The sequence below is a fragment of the Nymphalis io genome, chromosome 12, assembly GCF_905147045.1.
Source record: "Nymphalis io chromosome 12, ilAglIoxx1.1, whole genome shotgun sequence".
NCBI lineage: Eukaryota > Metazoa > Arthropoda > Insecta > Lepidoptera > Nymphalidae > Nymphalis > Nymphalis io.
In genome coordinates, this window is record NC_065899.1 from 3924536 (window position 1) to 3945714 (window position 21179).

The following is a 21179-nucleotide window of genomic DNA, read 5'->3' on the forward strand; positions in this document are numbered from 1 at the left end:
TGCAAATATACCTAAGCCTAAATCAGTGCTTTAATAAAAAATATAATATAACGATGACTGATGATCTGCTGACTTTGTATACCATTTTTTTATATACAAAATAGGTATGCATACAATCAAATGGGTCACCTAACGGTTTTTACCACTGTCTATAGATATTGGAATTAAAATATATTAACCATCCCTTACATCATCAATGCGCCACCAATCTTAGGAACTAAGATGTCTGATGTGCCTGTAATTACACTGGCCCACTCACCCTTCTAATTGGAACACAACTATTGAGTATTGTGATTGGTGATTAGTGGATGGTACCTACCCAGACAGGCTGACACAAAATTCTACCACCAAGTGAACTATATGCGATGTTCATCTACTATGCACATAATCTTTGAACGCTACCAGAGCGGTATGAGCTAAACGCATTATGACGAGTTACCTCAGCTCATGAAACCGCTAAAATTGCTCGAGTCTGGTTCTCCCGAAAATATAACGCCATTAACTTGATGCGAAATAAGTATGAAATGCTTGACATTCTGCAATTTTGAGGGTAAAGTATTAGTCAAATTGTTATTTTTGTAGCGCACACTGATTTTACTTTAGAAAAACTAAATTATATACATAGTTTCAATGAAATTGTAACTTTGTATACCTACTGTTATTGTACAGTAACAGCACGTTAATGTCCCACTGCTGGGCTAAGGCCTCCTATCCCTTTTGAGGAGAAGGTTTGGAGCTTATTCCACCACGCTGCTCCAATGCGGGTTGGTAGAATACACACGTGGCATAATTTCAATGAAATTAGACACATGCAGGTTTCCTCACGATGTTTTCCTTCACCGTCAAGCACGTGATAAATTATAAACCCAAATTAAGCACATGAAAATACAGTGGTGCTTGCCCGGGTTTGAAACCACGATCATCGGTTAAGATTCACGCGTTCTAACCACTAGGCCATCTCTGCTTCTGTAAGAACTACATTTAAAACACATAACTAATACACATATAAGTCATATACATTATAAGTAAGTCATAAAGTAAGTAAATATCTGTATTATTTTCATTTTTTTAGAATAATAATAAATAATAACAAAAGAAGTTCTCACAGGCTTTTTTAAATTTTTATTTACAGTATATAAAAAATTAGCAAAACACGCAGCTTCGCGCGCGTGGCCGCTATTCTATTTATGACCAAAATGTATGTTTTACTATTATGTATGACGATGGATTGAAGTGATTTTAAATTATAGATAAATTTTAAATACACATATTTTCATAATATTACTATATTATTATATATAGATGCTTAGTACATATATAGCACAATATATAAAATATCATTATTAATAAACACAAAAAAATACCTTTAAGTATTGCATTATCGAAATAACTGTTAATGAAATATTATCTATGCACCAAAAGTCAAAGTCAACATCAAAAATATTAAACGAAATAAAGAAGCGTAACACTTACTTATTGATTGTCATAAATCTACAACCGGTTCGGAAATACGAAGTTCGGTAAAACCGTACCGATATTGTTGTCTCTTATTCTTTTCACCCTTTAGAAAAGTCAGTTTTTTTTCAAATTCATAATTGCAAAGTCATACTTCTTCTAATTTCAAAATTGTCCGGTACTTTTTTCAAATAACTACGAATTTGTTTCCGAAATTCTGTAGAATGTGGCCAATTATAATCTTAGTAACAGTAGTTTTTAAATGACAGCCATGATACATCTGTTGTTGTTATTATTTGCGGTCAGTTCGTCAAAGGCTTACTGATGATGTATTCATTGTGGGTTCCTTTATGTCAAAATGTTTAGCGAATTCACAAACACAGCGTGTGGTAAGTTTTTGATATAATTATTGTTTATAATTTTGCTATGTCAGTTTTAAGTTCTTGTTTAATGTAGACAGGCAGCATGATATGTAACTTAATGTAGCTTAAAAATAAACTACAGGCATTATAAAATGGCGTAATTTACGTAAACGTAAAAATGTAATGTTTTGTTATGTAGACGCTTTAGGATTACGCCTCGTAAACAATTCTACTAAAATCTACAATCCTTTTAAAAACTTGACACAAGTTTTTTCGATTATACTAAAATAAAAGGTTTACTGGTGGTACGGCTATGTGTTCTACCGCAAAACTTATATTCTACTTTTATTTTAATAGCGTTACATTCGTTTTGTCTGTGTGATAAAATGTATCTATTAATTATTGTTTAATTAAAAGCAATCATGTTTTATCATTTGAAAATTCGTTGATAGTAATAGCATGTAACAAAAAACTATTGTATTAATGATTTTTAAAAATGTTAATTTTCATTTATTTCTTTAATAATCTTTACATTTCTTGTTGACTTGTATGATATATTTTTAAGTTGCAATAATTAAAAATATATTTAAGATATTTTATTACAGTAAAAACAAGACGTTTTTGTAAGATGTCACGGTATACTTAGCAAAATAAACAAATAACCGCAATTAACATTACAGTTATCGCTACGGCGAGTAGCAGTAATAAATTATCACCAAATCGGGGACATCCGTTGACATCTTATTACTAAAAAATGTCCACTGAAGTGGCCACAGGGCATCAATATTCGCACTCGCTACACGGAAACATAATCAATTCCTCGCTTCCGTTCACATCTGTCTGTTTTTGTCGCGGACGTTTTCAGGCCCTTCATAGAAAAGCAATCGGGTAGTCGTAAACGTTAAGGGTCTGGAAGTACCCCCTGGGGGCGTCTAAGGGTACTACGATGTTTCTTCGCACTAGAAAAAGTACGCTGGTAGCCCTAATCCGGGACAGCCGTCAAGGGTGTTGTAAGGACGGCAAAAAGCGTAATTTAAAGCTGACTTAAGGTTTCGAATTAAAATGAAGTGATATTCGACTTTCGTATACGTTTTTACGTTTTGAGTTATCTTTAACAGTTTCATGTTTAAAAAACCGCAGCAGAGCAAAAATGTATTTAGAAAATTTGTTTATTTTTTTATTTGAAGATTGCCAACAAAATGTATGCACTTTTATGTAACTTTCAATTCATATGTTTAATTTCAATAGTCAAGTGTTTGTTCATCAAGTCATTTTTAAAACAAAAAACAATGACAGTTATGCTAATTAACCTAATTGTGATAGATTTATACTAAAGTAAACGACAAACGTGTATTCATTTTATTTCCATTTCGAGTATTCTTTACTAAATAGAACAACTGTTTAGGTGTTTGTTTAATGCAGGCATCTTTTAAATATGCTTGGTTTTAACAATTTAACGGGAAATGTGTTGCTAATATTCTTGCTATCATTCCATGGTTAAGATTTGAACAGTAGTTATTTTTTCTTTTTTATTTGTACATAAGACCTCGAAGTAATAATAGTATTTACATCTCATAAACATTTCACACATTTAATATGATATTTAAGTTGATGTACCCTTGTTTTTATTTCAACGGTGTTATAAGTGAATAGCCGAGATGGCCCTGTGGTAAGAACGCGTGAATCTTAACCGATGATCGTGGGTTCAAACCCGGGCAAGCACCACTGAATTTTCATGTGCTTAATTTGTGATTATAATTCATCTCGTGCTTTACGGTGAAGGAAAACATCGTGAGGAAACCTGCATGTGTCTAATTTCACTGAAATTCTGCCACATGTGAATTCTACCAACCCGCATTGGAGCAGCGTGGTGGAATAAGCTCCTAAAACCTTCTCCTCAAAAAGAGGAGAGGAGGCCTTTAGCCCAGCAGTGGGACATTCACAGGCTGTTACGGTATAAGTGAATTGTAAATACTAATTATAATATAAATTATATATATGTATATAAACTAAGATTATATAAGAAAATCATAACACAGTTACTAATTAGGCTTTCTAATTCAAAGCGGCATCTCCCAATAGACGGTGATCTAGTTATGTATTGGTGTAGCAGAATGGTAGCTTAATTGTAATGCCCGAGTCTAATTCCATTGTTCTCCTTAAGGCCTTCATTCAGGATATGAAGTATGTATGCAAATGACTTTGAAGTTACGCATTATAAATATCGAACTTATATTGCGGTATTATCAATAGATTTTATCATTTAAGGCTTGAATTATACTTTGTTTGGCAGGTGATTAGTTAAACAATGCGCTGTCTTCTTCTTTCGAATGTCAAATCAATAATTCCAATAAGAGAGAAATCAATGTTTAACGAAACAGTCGATAAGTAACGTTTAAAAGTAAAGTTAAACAGTAAAATAATTGTAATGTAATTCAAAGTTGAAAGGTACGAATATTGTACATACTTTTAGTATATAATTTAATTAATCAATTTATTTGTTACAACATTATTCCTTAATATTACGGAATGAGATGAAATTTAATAGAATATATTGGATGCATTTTATAAATAGTTTTGTTAAAAGTATAAATAAATAATCAAATTAATATTAAAATCGACCTTTTATTTCCCTTTACCTGTACTCAAATAAATATATTTTAGTAATACTATTAATAGTATCGAAGTATTAAAACCGAACGTGCTAATCTTCTGCTCATTCGGTTGTGTGGAATTGGTTTAAATTTAAGTCATAAGATTTGTCTTAAAAATATTATGGACGACGTTCGTAACAAAACTATCTGATTTAGAAATCATCTCTTAAAGCCTGTCTAAATAGTTTTCTTGTAATTGGTTCAACATTTTTGGAAAGATTGCATTACAATGTATTCGAATAGCGGGAGAAGTTAAGATAAACAAACATTATTTTAATATTCCATGCGATTTGCTAATAGCTCTACTATATTATGCACTATAAACAGTTCTTGATATATATATATATATATATATATATATATATATATATATATATATATATATATATATATATATATATATAATATCGTTATTCATGCAACACTAATTCATTTAATCACTTATATCCACTTTACTTTTACTCTCAAACTTTCGATGACGCAATTTTTTACGAATCCTTATTGAAAACCATAGGTTATTCAAGTTACCAATACCAATAATCGTCAATTCAAAGTTGTTTTTTTGTCTTTACTCTCGTGGTTAGAAGTGACTATAAGTGTTATGGCTCTTTTATTAAAAAAGGGATATATTCTTTCGTATATAGTCTATATTTTACCTCGGTATCTAATACAAAAATAGTTTTTCAATTTTATTTATTTCTGAGATTAGTGCATACAAACTAACCGACACATCATTATATATTGAAACTAAATACTGTTGCAAAAATATGTAGAGACTGTAGTGCTTTTCTGTAAGAAGTCACTTCATTAATCACCTGTGAAAGGTTGACACCAGACTTGAGCGTGTATTCTTGAAATGTTTTAGGTAATTATTATGGTCAATGTCGCATGTAATTGCGCTGTGACATTTCATGACTATTTTATGCCATCTATAAAATATATAAGAGTAATTGAGTAATTTACCGTTGAGTTTTTCCTTAACAGTTTTGGTAGAGTCCACATTCAGAACCGGTAGTAACTGCAAGTTTCAATGATATGATAGATCTGTAAGGAGTCTCAACATCTTGTGCAGTGTCTATTTAGAAATCGTTAATTGTCAGAATCATCTTGAATGGAGTACATTTTCAGTTTGTATTTTTTTTAAATGAAACTTCTCATACTTTCTAATTGTGTAAACTATTTCTAAAATGGAATGTCCATTTTAGAAACGCTAAATGTTTATTTATTTCTGTTTGGTTTTAATAAGTAATGTAGATATGTAGTTTACCTACCCAGGTACCGAGCTGGATAATACTTTTATTTCTTAAACTAGTCCCGGCTTCGCACAAGTAGAGTATCGATTATGTTCTATAATATGAAGTGAAATAATCGTAAAATACTGCTTACTTTTTTCTATGTTAATGTTTTCTTGTAATGCTATAAACAAAATCGATGAATAAATGAAATAAGTCTGACAAATGTATAAATTTCTCAGATAACACCGAGACGTAGGTACTCTATATTGATCATAGTTGCAAACAATATTTTAAACTCGGTACTCTGGTCTCTAGGCACTGGTGGGCGTGCCGAATGGGCGGGGCGTAGGCGGTCCGCGGGGACCTCCCAGAGCGAAGCCTTAACTTGTTGAAACTGTTATTTGTCGTGGACGTCTGGTATGATGGTCAGAAACGTTGACATATAGGTATAGAACTTTTGAAGTGTTACGGCTTAAAATTCCATCACTATTATAATTAGAAATAAACACATCGACTGTCAACAAGTCGAGATGGCCCAGTGGCTAGAAAACCTGAATTATAACCGAAAGATTATAAGAAAAAGATTGTGAGTGCGGAATTATTATGAGCTTAATTTGTATTTATAATTCATCTCGTGCTCGGTGGTCAAGGAAGATATGAAGAAATCGTCACATGTTGTATGAAAATCTGCCACATGTCTCAAGTACCCACCGATCCGCATTGAATCAGTCTAGCTAAGCTCCTAACCTTCTCCTCATACGGAGAGGAGGCCTTAGCTCAGCAATGGAACGTGTACAGATGTATTTTTACTTTACGTGGGATGTTATACATGTTAAGATGTATCAGAACAGGGAATCGTAATTTTTAAGTTTTAACTTTTCAGTATTCTTCCAACTTTACATAGTTTAATTTCTTATTTTTAATGATAACTTATTACAGGTGACCGAAATGATATCAGTATTAAAGCCTAACGATAATATATAGCAAGCTTAACAATATAAAACGTGACATTACTATAATAATGTTTGAAATGAGTAGATATGTCTTTGTTAAAAATAACTGGAATTGATTACAAATGTTAAGTTAAATTGTTAAGTTATTCTATACATATTATAAAACTATAACTAGAGCTATATATAGATACCTATGTGCTTAAAATATTGATAAAATTTTTCGTTGATGTTCTTTCTAAATTCATCTCTTTTATAAAAAAGATGATATAAATCACAGGTAGGTGATTAGGACGGGAAAATGGGCCACCTGATCGTAAGTGGTAACCACCGCCATAGACATTGGCACCGAAATACTAATCATCCCTTATATCTCCAATGCGCCATCAAACTTGAAAAGTAAGAAATTATGTCCCTTGTACCTGTAGCTACACCTGGCTACACTGGATCTCTCACCCTTCCAACTGCAACAACAACACAACAACAATATTAAGTATTGCTGATTGGCAGTAGAATATATTAGTAGGTGGTACTTACTCAGACGGATTTGCACAAAGCGCTACCACCAAATTTTGCTTTAAAATAAAATAATAAAACTGCAAAGTCATGTTCTAATTAGCAATAATTTACATGAATAAATATTATAAAAAAATAAAGGGATATATTGTTAGCTATTCTCTGGAATATTCATTTAAAATAATTTTATTTTATTTAAAAGAAATATATTTTATTCACATTGAAAATTATTTTAATTTTGTATTAAGAACGTAAGACACATAAGCGAAGACAAAAATGACATTTCATTGTAAAGAGGACGAGGTCTTATTGATATATTTTGATCTTGACGATACAGACATAAAATGATATAGACATAAAATATCCTACATACAAAATAATGTTTTGGGTTATAATAAAAGATTTTTGTCAATACAAAATTCAATATTTGTTTCAAATGAATAATGGCGGAGTATAGCAAACGTAAATAAATAGTATTTATATTCTCTAATATTGTGTATTTAAAAATATAAATGACTACCTACTTAAAGCAGATATGTAAATATTGCTAAGTAATGATATCCTGACCGATTACCGCCACGGTAGAGAATCTCCAGGAGATCTAGAGATCTGCGCTGACCATATTATGATACACAAGTGTATAGTACCTATCCGTAACCGTAACAGCCTGTGAATGTCCCACTGCTGGGCTAAAGGCCTCCTCTCCTCTTTTTGAGGAGAAGGTTTGGAGCTTATTCCACCACGCTGCTCCAATGCGGGTTGGTAGAATTCACATGTGGCAGAATTTCAGTGAAATTAGACACATGCAGGTTTCCTCACGATGTTTTCCTTCACCGTAAAGCACGAGATGAATTATAATCACAAATTAAGCACATGAAAATTCAGTGGTGCTTGCCCGGGTTTGAACCCAAGATCATCGGTTAAGATTCACTCGTTCTTACCACAGGGCCATCTCGGCTTTTATAGTACCTATAACAATGTTAATTTTCAGCTATTGAGAATTTTGGAAGCCAGATTACTTATCTATTGGCTCGTACCGGGATTACAATCCAAGATCTTGGAGTCAGCTTACTAATTTGTCACTAGAACAACGAGGCAATCGAATTTTGCAGGTTCAAACCTGACGAAGCAGCAATGAGTTCTCAAGCTTAGTTTGCGTTTATAACATCGTGAAGTAATCTGCTTGGTTTCAGATCAAACTCAGCCACACGATATTAAGCAACTTGCATTGGAGCAGCGCGACAGAATTAGCTCCAAACTTTCTAAGGCCTCCGCCTTAGGCAAACAGTGGGACTTTAAAGAATGCTACGAAGAATGGTTTAGATCTCGATACTTTTTTAATTCGATCAATATAATCATGTGCACATTTATGGCTATAACCCACTATTTTTACTATTTAAATGATATAAGATATATTTTTATAATAAACTAGTTTCTGCCAAATTAGTGTCAGGGGGAAGCAGATGATTGTACCCTATGTTTTTTCTGTACTCCTGACAACGTGTATGAAAAATAACATGATGCGTTCATCATGATATTTTGGAGGATATTGTAGAGTAGTTAAGAGGTGAAAGTGTAATAAAAAAAAACAAGATTTATAATATTCGTAAGAATACTTATTTTTTTATTGCTAGTTTGTTTTTAACTTGTGCAATGGGTTTATTTTTTCTATTCCAATTTTTCTTTTAAATCGTTATGATTTGTCGGATTCACATTGGTATATATATAAATATAATATAAAGGAAGGCGGACGAGCATATGGGCCATCTGATGTTAAGTGATCACCAACGCCTAGCAACAGCGAAATCGTCATAAGACTTTTTTCAAATTGAAATATTTCTACGAAATAAGTAAATAGATTTTTACCATATATGTTTTATCAAATTTTAACTTTACAAGTATAACACTTTTGGAAAGCATTTTTTAATATAAAAAAAAATGTGACAAAAAGTATTAGAATAATATTTAAATCTGAAGGTTTATTTCTACACAAATAATTATGTGTCTACATACATACTACTACTTTGAATTTAACTTCCTAAAATAAAATTTTAGACAGATCTTAATTAACAAAATAAATCGAGGAATACAAATTAAATCGCGTATAGGTCGATACAAAATGACACGATTTGCTCTCGCCAAGTCTACCCGCAGTCAAAGTTGACATACGTAATAATTAATGTGGCGACAAAACCTCATCTCGCAAGTAGTTAAAGTCAATTCCCACTGAAATTTCATCATCGTCAATCTAACTTGGTTTAATAAGTAATCCTTGTGCTGTGGGCCGTCCCAAAGCAGAGCCTGGCTGGTCCAGAGAGATGTAGTATGTCTCATCTCCCGTTGTCCTTTACGCGCGCGCTCGTATAGTACTCTCATAGGGAAACTTCGTCGGCGACCCGTCATTATCATACATTATCGACCACTGAGCGCACCAATAATATTCCCTTGCGTATGTAAAAAATAACTTATAATTAAATTGACCGATTTCTTTTCGAATATCGAAAAATAAAAATATTTTCAATTTCGAATAGCGATGCCGAACCACGTAAGTGGCGCCACCTGCAACAGTCGCGTCGTCCCGCTCTTGAGGCGAGGGCGTGTCCCTAGGGCACCTCCCACAGTCCGCGGGGACGGACGGGGGCACCGCGATGCCCGAGCACTCGGCGGCGCGCTCCCGCGACGCTTGTTAGTGTTCCGCAAATCCACAGCGGGATCGCCCGTACTACCGGGACTCTATCCCAGAACGCTCATACGATAACACAGAGCCGCCTATCGGATAGTTATACAAATAGATTTTCAGGACGAATTTAAAAATTTCCCTCTGTTATATTACATTTTCCGTCACTTTTACAAGTAAGATACGATTTTCGTATTTATAGTGTTATTTCTTTATAAATATAATTTTTATATTAAATAGTGTTTTTTAATTTGTGTATGTTATTGATTATGAATCGGACATTGCTATAAGACAAATATCCTTTTAATAATAATATCTAAAAATTTTAGTGCGCGCTTAAATTTTTGAATATCGAATCATAAACTTTAGTTTGAACGTTCGTTATTTTCCGCGAGTGTTCGTGCGCTCTCGGGCGCCTTCAGGCGTCCGTTCGTCGAGATTCGGTCGGACGAGTTGAACGCGGCGGCGGGCGGGTACACCGGCTCGCCGTGGCCGCCGCTCGAGCTCGACCCCGTGGGATGGGGCCGCAAGCTGTACCCGTCTGGAGCTCCGAGATCATCAGGTATAGTGATGACAAACTTTGTGTAAAATTAATAACATATTTCTCGATATATTTTAGTCAGAAAATTATGAGCCCTGCAAAAATATTAAAACAAAACATACAATTGTTAGATTCATTTATGTTATTAGAATTATTAAAACCATATTACAAAAATTAAAAAAAAGCCAAATATGTGTCGAGTTATTATTCATGTACAACATCTCGTGGAATAAAAATATAAAAAAAGTTCGTACTAAAGTAAGTACGTACTTAAGTTGAGAAATAAAATTATGGCGTATTTAAAAATCTTGCTAGTGTTCAAAATGGTTCAAAAATGTTCCGCTTAAATTTATAATAGTAGATAAATTTTAGGTAGCTAGTTTATATTGAAATTAAAAAAATCCAGAAAAAAAATCAGAATATACCTACAAAAGAATCCATGAAATATTCAGATTTTAAAAATAGAGTATTAAACGAACAAAATAGTTTGACTTATTTTTTATCACTAAATATTTATTTTTATTAGTATTATTAAAGCCTTATAATAAAGCTAAATGTAACTTGAGGCAACTATATATTTCATACAATAACATCGCGAAAATGTCTCACACCTTAGCAAATGCCTATCTCCGGTTAAGGAAAAGTTTATGGAGTTCAATCCACCACGCTCTACTTGAGGTTGGCGGATATTCATAATTAGTATTTAAAAAAGGCGTTTTTTAATATAGCTAAGTCTAAGATAATTAAAAAAAATAGTTCATATCAAAATTTAAATCTGCAATCTTAAGTCTAAATCTAGGCTTTCTTGTAAATGGCCTTGCAGGTCAATCTTTACTCCACCGTTAAATACTTATTTTAATTAAAAATGTAACTATTATGCAACTTATTAAGAGTTACCTAAGTAGGTGCACAAGTTAGTGTAGGTATGTCTAGTACTAAACTAAGTAATTGTTTTGGTCCTACAGATATAATTAAAGTAGTTAAAACTGTTCTGAAGAGACATAGACTGTAGAGACATAGGTCGTAGATAGGCAGCTATATCAAATAATAATTATTTATTTATCAGCAAAGAGGAATAATAGCAAACAGCTGTTAAATTGAGATTCTAGGAGGCAGCTTTTGAAATCCTACGACTGACAATTGTATTTTTTTAGATATGTAAATATATATTAATTAAAACAAATAGAAGACGTTACATATTTGAAATAAATGTATGTAATGCTTATGTTGCTTTATATTCAATTGAATTTTGTAAAGTAACGTTTCGAATTAATTATATGACTACTTGAATATAATATATTGTTATTTTAACTTCTTTCCTTTACAAATATTTTTTAATACTCATTCTAATAATACTTAAATAATCTTAATACTTGCCAAATAATGATATAAAAGTAAAAATTTGTTGTCTGTTTGTTTGTTCGGAGTGAACAAGTAACATAAGTTACTTTTTATTACGTATAAAATTAATTACTGGACAGAAAAACCCATTTTTTTGTCACGACCCGGATATTTAAGCGTGAGTGTCAGAATCGCACCATTACAAGTTACACAACCAATGTGGTAGTTATAAGTTTTTAGCGTAATATATCTGTCTGTCAAAGGAATAGTAGGATCGATAGAAATTGATTTCTTCATAAGATTATTTAATGATGTATTTTTCAGGTGGTCTGATGTTTGGCCTTCACCACCAAGAAGCGGCGGGGGTTCACTCTCAGCCGCGAGGACCCGTCACGTCCTTGAAAGAAGAGCCGCTCACGCGAGCTTGGATGACCCCCACTTCTTTAGTTGACAATACCAAGTGAGTCAAAAAAACAGATACAGATATATAAGCTGATTTATAGGTTTTGTATGATTATCAATTTCTATATTATAAAAATTTATTTTCAAGTCTAACTAAACAAAGTTTATTTTTTTTTTAATTTAAATTTTACATTTAAATCGAACAAACGAGATTTGTCGCGGGACTCGTTGAACGAAGTTCCTATCGATATATATTATGTATTAAATAACAGCTGCAATGAAATAAATAAACAACGTTTAAGAATTTTAAATAAAAAAATAACCAAATTTTAATAAATACTTTTTATTATAATTTTTTAGTTATTACATACTATAGCGTATTTCGTCTAAACTCTCATTTGTCAAGTGTCTGGTAAGTAATAAGCGATTAGGAACGTTCCAAATAAAAGATAAATATAATTAATAAGAATAATCGTATTGTTTTTAATTTTTACGATAAATTTGATCTAATTTTTATAATTTAATTTTTAACTTTTTAATTTTTATTTGGATAGCCAACAAAAGAAAACATTATTACATTCATTTCATTATCAAACTATTAACAGTAACTTAAATGTCCTTTTAATTATAGGCTATCACATCATGCAAAATATAATAATTGTAGTATATCAAGATTTAAATTAAAAAACAATAATAATAAATTCAATAAAACATTACATAATAATCAATAACATTGACATAACTAATAACATTATTACAGAAAATACAATTTAACATTTCAATATAACACAAAGTTTTAAAATATCACAAAATTAAATTAAAAAAAATATTTTATTTTATTATAGTTATTTAAAAAAAAATGCATTATGTTTAATACTAAAATTAATCAAGAAGAAAATATATATTATATGTACATATATGAATATTCATAAATTTAATGATTTAAGAGCGATTCTAAGCTTTTATTTACGGTTTCGATAAGCCAGTTAGTGAAAAGAGCAGCGAGCTAAATATGTTATAGCAAATTGTATTAGAATCCACAAGCAGGCACAACTGTTCAGCGTTAACTGAATGGGATTAAGAGTGGATTTGTCGGGACTCGCGGTTTGTTCTCTGTTAAATTGGAGTGTAAATATATTTGTTTGAATACTTATATTATACGCTTTCACGGCTAGAAAACTGAACCGATTTTGATGAAATTTGATATGAAGCAAGCTTGGCTACTTTATTATAACAACCCCTCCCCTCATATCTAACATGCGGGCGAAGCCTCGGGCAAACACTAGTTACCTATATATCTGCGGTATTTTTCATATTAATTATTTATTTTATATTTTAAAATCATGATATTAAACAGTGAATAAATAAAGTTAGTATTTGCGTAACCAGTTAAGCTTAGTATAACTTGAACTTTGAAAGTTTATAAAAATTTCGACTAAATAAACTACGACTTGTATTTTATTATTAAAATAAGTTATTAAATTAAATTATTTGTCGTGTGATAGTTAAATATTTTTTACAATATATTAGCTAACATTCCTGGCCTCGCACGGATGGAATACTAGTATAAGTATATATTTGAATATAAGGATAAACATATAAAAATAACAATATGATTTATTAAGTTTTTTAAAAATAGAACAGTCTTTTTACGAACAGAAGAATCATTAATGTATGGAAACAACAGTTCATAATACGGACCTGCCGATGCACAATAACGTTATTACCGCATATGGGGTCCAATCAGGGGCGAGCAAATTTCGCACGGGCGATAATGAAACGCGTAGCAATAGCAAGTGTGTTCATAAACGCAAAGGGCGTTATAAATCATGGCGGGCGAGCGCGGGCGAACGCGGGGCGTTTTACAGTTTCGCATGCGACTGTAGATAATGAACGGTCTATAAATTAAAATTTCAATACCGATATATCATTATGGCGAATGATATGAAAATACTAGCGTTAACCATACAACGTGGTGGTACAAAGACGGAAGTTTTCGTTTATTACGAATGACATAATATATTCATATTAATACTCTATTATTAAAGTAACTTCAAAAAAAAAAAACGAATTTATATTACGATGATATACCTAATATGTAACGTTTGAATGAAACGTTTCTGACGCAAACATATAAATAAAAAAACAAATTATATATAATTAAAAATATATATTTTTATATATCTTCTGTAATTTATTTGTTTATAATAGACAGTTATGCACACTCGACGACTACGACCCTTAGTAAATTTTACCATACCAGTAATGAAGTTGTGCAAGCCGGCATTTGGTTCCGTATAATATGACGTATTGATACTCGAATTAGTGAGCATTGTTTGCGGAGAGGTCCTACATCTGTCGTGTTTTATTTAAACACTCGTGGTATATTGGGTATAGCTAAATAAATATTGAAAGAAAATATGCTTCGATAAACATTTAATGCTAATATGTTTGATGTTTTAAAATTATATGTTTTATTATTGCAAGTGTTCGCCCAGATGTTGTAATACGAACATAATCATTATCGGTAATTTAAAGTAAAATATGTATATAATATAAATAACCTCTTACTTTTGTTTGCTTTTAATAAAACAATTAATATTCAAAAAATGTTAAATGTTCTCAGATATTTATATTTTATTCATTTTATACCAATCAAGTGATAATTTTATAATAATTTAATTGTTAATGTATTTTCTATTTGTTATAAATATTTTGATTTTTAAAATTATTATTTTTTTATTAACTCGAAATGTTGATATATTTTGCAACAGCTATAATTGAGGAGACACTTGATTTGTATAACGTCATGTTTAAAGACTCAATTGTATTTATTAGTGTACTTCTTGTTGGTGTTGATATTATAATAAATGAATAAATATAAAATATGTATAGGTGAATTTTTTTATTAAAAGATTAAAGATTTTTAATAAGTAACTAAAAAAATAAAGAAATCGATTGACAAAGTGGAGAAAAAGTTAACGATATATTTTGTCTTTGCGTATTTATATAATATAATATCCTGGGACATTATTCACACACGGCCATCTGATCCCAAACTAAGCAGAGCTTGTACTATGGAAACCAGACAACTGATGTACTACATATACTACTTTTCTTTTATAAATACATACTTGTATATATAATTACGCCCAGTCTCAGGACAAACAGATATGTTCATACACACAAATGTCTGTCCTGGGTGGGAATCGAGCCCACAACCTTGAAAGTCAGCCACGCCAACCGGCATGTCATTTATAGTTTTTTTTTTAATTTGATAACACAATCATATTAATATTTATATAAATTATTATTCTAAATTTGTATACAAAATAATAACTTCAATTTTAATATGCATTAAACAAAAAAAAAAAGTTCAATTCAAGTAAAGTATTTTAAATAATTAAGTTAATTGCGCAGTCATCAGGAATGGGTTTGACAAATGTAGACAAATAGCCAACCGACACCACGATGACAGCCTCATTTGTATAGTCAATTGTAAATCATTACCGTGTCCTAAATTACAGTTACTTTTTAATAATTAGAACCCCCTTGATTGATTAAACAATTAATTGATTACAATGTGTATTTTAGAAAATTATATCAATTAATATTTCAAAGTTCAATACGTTTCTCTATTTTTTTAATTCAATATAAAATTGAACACGGAAATTCGTTCTATTTTCGAAAACATATATTTTATAGTGAAAAAAAAGTCGTACAGCTCCAAAGATTGATAAATCTACAGTGATCTGTAAGCGAAAAAAGCGCTACAACCTAATCGCGGGCGCGCTGCCGAAACTGGTAGCGATAAATAAAACAATGGAGCGACGCGAGAGTATAAAATGGCAATCGCGAAACCAATTTGTTTACGCAAATTCTGCAGCGGGAGAGATGAATGGGCGACCATAGCGTAATACAGACCAGGCGGGTAATGCGACACTAGTGATGTGTAGTTTTATTGATTATTATCGATAAATCAAATTTTAACTATTATTACTTTTTGTAATATGTATATTAAATAAAAATACAGTGTTAATACAATCAAAAATCATAATAGGTAGTCGAGTATATATTTATATCTCAGTATAAATTGATTTACGTTTGTATGCTGTTCAAGTCTGTTTCAAGCAGCTGTAAAGCTATGCATTTCTGGAATTGTTCTTCACTGACATATTGATTTTTTTTGTCTAACTAACCAAAGTAGGATCCTATACCATTTGTCACTACGTTACAATTATTATTAGCGTAACATTATTATTTTCGAACTGCTGAGCGAACTAGGCGACCATATGTCGGTTTCAATCTGTGTGGTAATATTAATCCATCGTCACTTAATATTATCAATACGGTAATATATTCGATTTTAAACTTTTTTTTAAATTGGACTCTTAACAGTCAACTCGTGACCGCGACAGATGCAACTTTGTCGAAACGTCGGCTAGTGTATAAAAATAGAACAAAAAAAAAATGCCGTGAATAAGACCGGAATATTTATTAAATTACTTTTTTTTATATATAAACTTTTTTTCTTATAAATTCAGTACTATATTAAATTATGTTTTTTTTTTTTTTAATATTTAATTGTACGGTTGTTAGAGTGACAAAAAATTTTTTAATTTAATTAAACGAAACCACAAATACACTGATCTCTTTATTACGTTTCAAGCGACACAATGATGAAAGGGCTTAAGAAAAAAGGATAAGAATTTGCAAATAATCGTACAATCGTAAATCAATATTAGAAGGGTTATTATCTTTTCTATTGTTAATTTTTGTTACCATATTCAAACGTTGCAAGCTATAAGTAATTCCGTCGAGAAACGTCTGCGTCTATTGACAAATAAAGACAACGGAGGGGTTTTAGATTTATGACTGTCTCGGTGTCTGTATATCTGTTGTCACTCAATAGAATATAGTGTTCTGGTTTATGTAAAAAAAAAAAAACAATCATTGGTTTACCGTTAGCTTAGTCATGGGAATATTAAAATGTATGATATATTACGCTTTATAGTACGTAGTTTTATCTAAAAAAGTCTGTATATAAATCGAGGTCGATTGTGATCCATTTTTGATTTTCGAATCGATTTGAATATTTGTAAGTATAAAGATTTTATTCGAATGTCAATACAATTATTTGTATTGACAATATTGATAAATCAAAAAAATCCCACTATTATTTATAATAGAAATATTATTATATATTTTGTATCTTTGTTTGTTAATTTAAAATCGAAATTAAAAAAAATACATCTGATTTAGAAGAAATTTTATTTGAAGATAGATCGTATTAGACAGATTTATATTGTATAAGTTGTATATTTTTTAATATTGTTTAGAAGAGTAAAGTCGTGGATATTATTTAACTTTATATTACGTTCGTTACACAGCAGTGTGGGCGTAGGGCGCGCCCACTTCGAGAAGCAGCCGCCCAGTAACCTGCGCAAGAGCAACTTCTTCCACTTTGTCGTAGCACTCTACGATCGCGCAGGCCAGCCGGTAGAGATAGAAAGGACAGCGTTCATAGGCTTCATCGAGAAAGATCAAGTAAGATTTAAAAGAAAGAATAGCTTTTAAGCGTACAATAACTGTTTTAAAATATTTCTATTAAGTACTCCACTTAATATATAAAAACCTTTAACGAAATCAATAATATTTAAATTCGATTTAAGTTTTGACGAGATTATTTTGATATACATAAATTCTTTGTGTCACGTTTTAATGATGCGTTTATCATTAAATCCTGGCTGATAATCAGAATCAGTCGTTCCATCAATCAGGATCGTACGGACATCAGTTCATTGTGTACAATGTACATTTACATAATTCAGCTGCGTTGGTGGCGTGTTAAATTAATGTTGTTTTATTGTTGCGTCTCAGATGTTGATACGACACTGAATCCTGGCAACATTCATATATTTATTTTCCTTTAGAAAAACAAAAAGGATTTTAATTGATTTAATTTAAATAATTTGTTATTAGTTAAAGTAAATTACGTCAAAATAATGAACGAGTTAAGTAAGCGACATGTTTTCAAACTTTTAATTAAATAATGAACATCATTTATAACTTTTTAATGTGTATATTTTTATTAGCTGTATAAAAGTATTAATTTTATAATACAAATTGTCCTATCGTTGCGTGTCACCTGTTTATATAGATTTTTTAGATAGCCTTAAATGCCACGCAATACGTATGAAATATGAAAGCCTGTTAGTAGGCTACAGCGAGTGTGCCGTTTACACATCTTGTGTTTACTTCTTAATTATTCAGGCGGCCGTTTTTAGTGTTGGCGGTCAAAATAGGGTACGGTGTATTTATATACTTTATTATTACTAAAGTTTCTTGAATATATATAAATTTATTACAAGCAATTAAACTGTGACATTGGTAAATATTTTGTTTCAATATGTTAAAGTCAAAAAAAAATCTTAGTTAACAAAATAATATTTCATCCGCAAAACTAAAAAAAAATTGACGATACATATGAAATATAAGGTATATGAGACAGATATGATCGTGACGCACTTATCCGTATACGTTTTTAGAAAGAAACGTAAAAAGATCGAACATATGGTTATATGTAGTTAAAAGTTCTGTTTTTACTTGTCTAGTGTTGAGTATACACCCCAAGAGATTGATTCGAACTCGGATACTATTCAGATATTTAACTGTATATTATATATTAAATTGTTTATTATTATATGTAATTGTTTTTTTTATGTCAAATTTTCAAATTTAAAACCCCGAATCGTACTCATTATTTTAATACGATGTGTTCATAATTAATTAACAAAATTAAGTTGGTTGTAATAAAAAAAATTAATATATAGACGTCGTATTAAGCGATGAATATTGTTATAACATTTAACATTGATATTATTATGTAAATGATTTTAATTGTTTCAGGAAGCTGAAGGTCAAAAAACTAACAATGGCATTCAATATCGACTACAATTGCTATATGCGAACGGTAAGCATAGGATGAAAATATTTATCTTACACAAACATTTATTATGTGAAACTGATTTTATAAAAAAAACGAATAGATTTTTTTAAATAGAACACCAAATCATACAAATTTATGTAAATAACTCACTGAATTACAAAACTTGCACCAATAATTAATTAATTACTTTATTTCTGTACACCAACAAAATGGCGGCATAAATTAGCTAACGTCTTTTTTTAACAACGCTGTTGTTGTATTAACATTTTAAAATATCTACAGCTGAACAATTATATGATATAAAAAAATGTTGATTGATTTCGGTAAAATGTGTTTGAGATTAATAGATTTCGACAGCTTTTGACCGATTACCATGAAAGTTGGTTGTAATATTTTATCATGTAGAAGGTTTTTATACTACACTTTATTATAACTCGCCGTTAGATGGCGCTGAACATCAACTTATCAACTTATACACCGTTCAAGGTGTAATCGTGACTTTAAGTATATATGCAGGCAGGTTTTGCTAGTGATACTAATGTGTTCTTTGAGAATTTTTCGACAGAAAAACCGACTAACTTATATCCTTACCTTGGGAATACTATATATATATATTTAGTTTCACCCACAGACATGTGCACTGTGTTAAATGTTGGCTCCAATTTAAAATGACAAAAATTAAATAACTATTAAATCATGTACATTGGCGTACATACATTTATTTATTTATTTTATTACATATTGGACTAAATTTTCGAAACTAGGAATATTGAGAACTGCAACATTATCAGTTAGCCCCTAGCGGTTATCTTATCTGGATGGCCCAGAATACGTGTATTCTAGACTTCTAGTCTTGATTAAGTCTTTAAGAGGCCGTGCCTCTTAACCAAAGACTGTGCGTTGAATTCCGCGCAAGCATCACTAAATTTTTGTTTAATTTGTGTTTATAATTCATCTCGTGCTCGGCTCTGAAGGAAAACGTTGTGAGGAAACCTGCTATTGGGGGATGAAAATTTTCCACATCAGTATCCACCAAACAGCAATGGAGCAGCGTGGTGTAGTAAATTCTATTATATAAACGGATTCCTCATATCTTATCTTGTATAATCATAGCGTCAGTTTTAAAATTATTGACAAATTGTATTGCCAACTTTAAAAAATATTTATATTTCAATCATAAGTAATTATATACCTAACTTAGAAGAACCTTAGAAGATTTACCCGTTTCAAAATAATAGCATTTCACAGACACTATGTTACGTTACATTAGAGCATTCCAAATTCAATCTTATGTAATGGTAATAAAGATGACAATGGGTGTAAGTTAATATTGTATTCAGTATGGAGACAATGCATACGACGGACGCATTGTAAATATTTGCCGTCTTGGCCGTTACCGGGATAATGGAAAATTGGCACCGAATAGACAGGCTCTTAGACTATGAATGATCATTGTCTCAAGCTCTTAGACTATAGAGCTGAATATAATGGCATTTAATATTTAATATACCTTACTAGAATTATATAGAATTATGTTAACATCGATTTTATAAGATTTTTTAGTTCAATAATTAATTTTTAACCGTATTCAAATACACAGCGAAATTAATTTTCGACAACTCATTCAACTTGACTAGCCATTTTATTTCTATTAATAATGTTCAATTTTATTCCATGTAAACGTTTTAATTTTCCACAAAAATCCCCATAAGAGTAATTTTAATTTTGGCAAAAATTTTCCCGCCATTTTCGCAATTCCACCCCATGTAGGCACAGATTAAATTACATCTGAAATTAATTTGCGTTACTTTTTAATTTAGTCGCCGTGTTTTAATTTTGGTCTAAGAAAAAGGAAAGATGCGAGACAGTTGACGGGTTAATTGTTCTTGATATTACAGGGGACATCTTCATTATCAATTAACTTGTTATTAATACTTGTACATTTATTATTAATTGGATTACTCTTTCAAATTAATTTATACGTACCACACTCATTACCGCTAAATTGAAACACATTGTTTTGTTCCGCTAAAGCGTCTAAGCCTGGTAACACCAGACATAAAAGAGTTAAAATCTTAGTTCCTTAGTTGGAAGTGT

General features: G+C 30.9%; 1 protein-coding gene across 1 annotated transcript in view; it reads left to right on the forward strand.

Moving 5' to 3' along the window:
• Positions 1-10310: 10310 nt before the first annotated feature.
• Positions 10311-21179, forward strand: part of LOC126772346 (transcription factor collier) — a 58949-nt gene continuing 48080 nt past the window's right edge. Inside the window, exons 1-4 of the mRNA XM_050492683.1 lie at positions 10311-10411; positions 12056-12191; positions 17524-17680; positions 19043-19106. Coding sequence (XP_050348640.1) covers positions 12064-12191; positions 17524-17680; positions 19043-19106 — 349 coding nt within the window. The 5' untranslated portion in view covers positions 10311-10411; positions 12056-12063. The remainder of the gene's footprint in view (positions 10412-12055; positions 12192-17523; positions 17681-19042; positions 19107-21179) is intronic.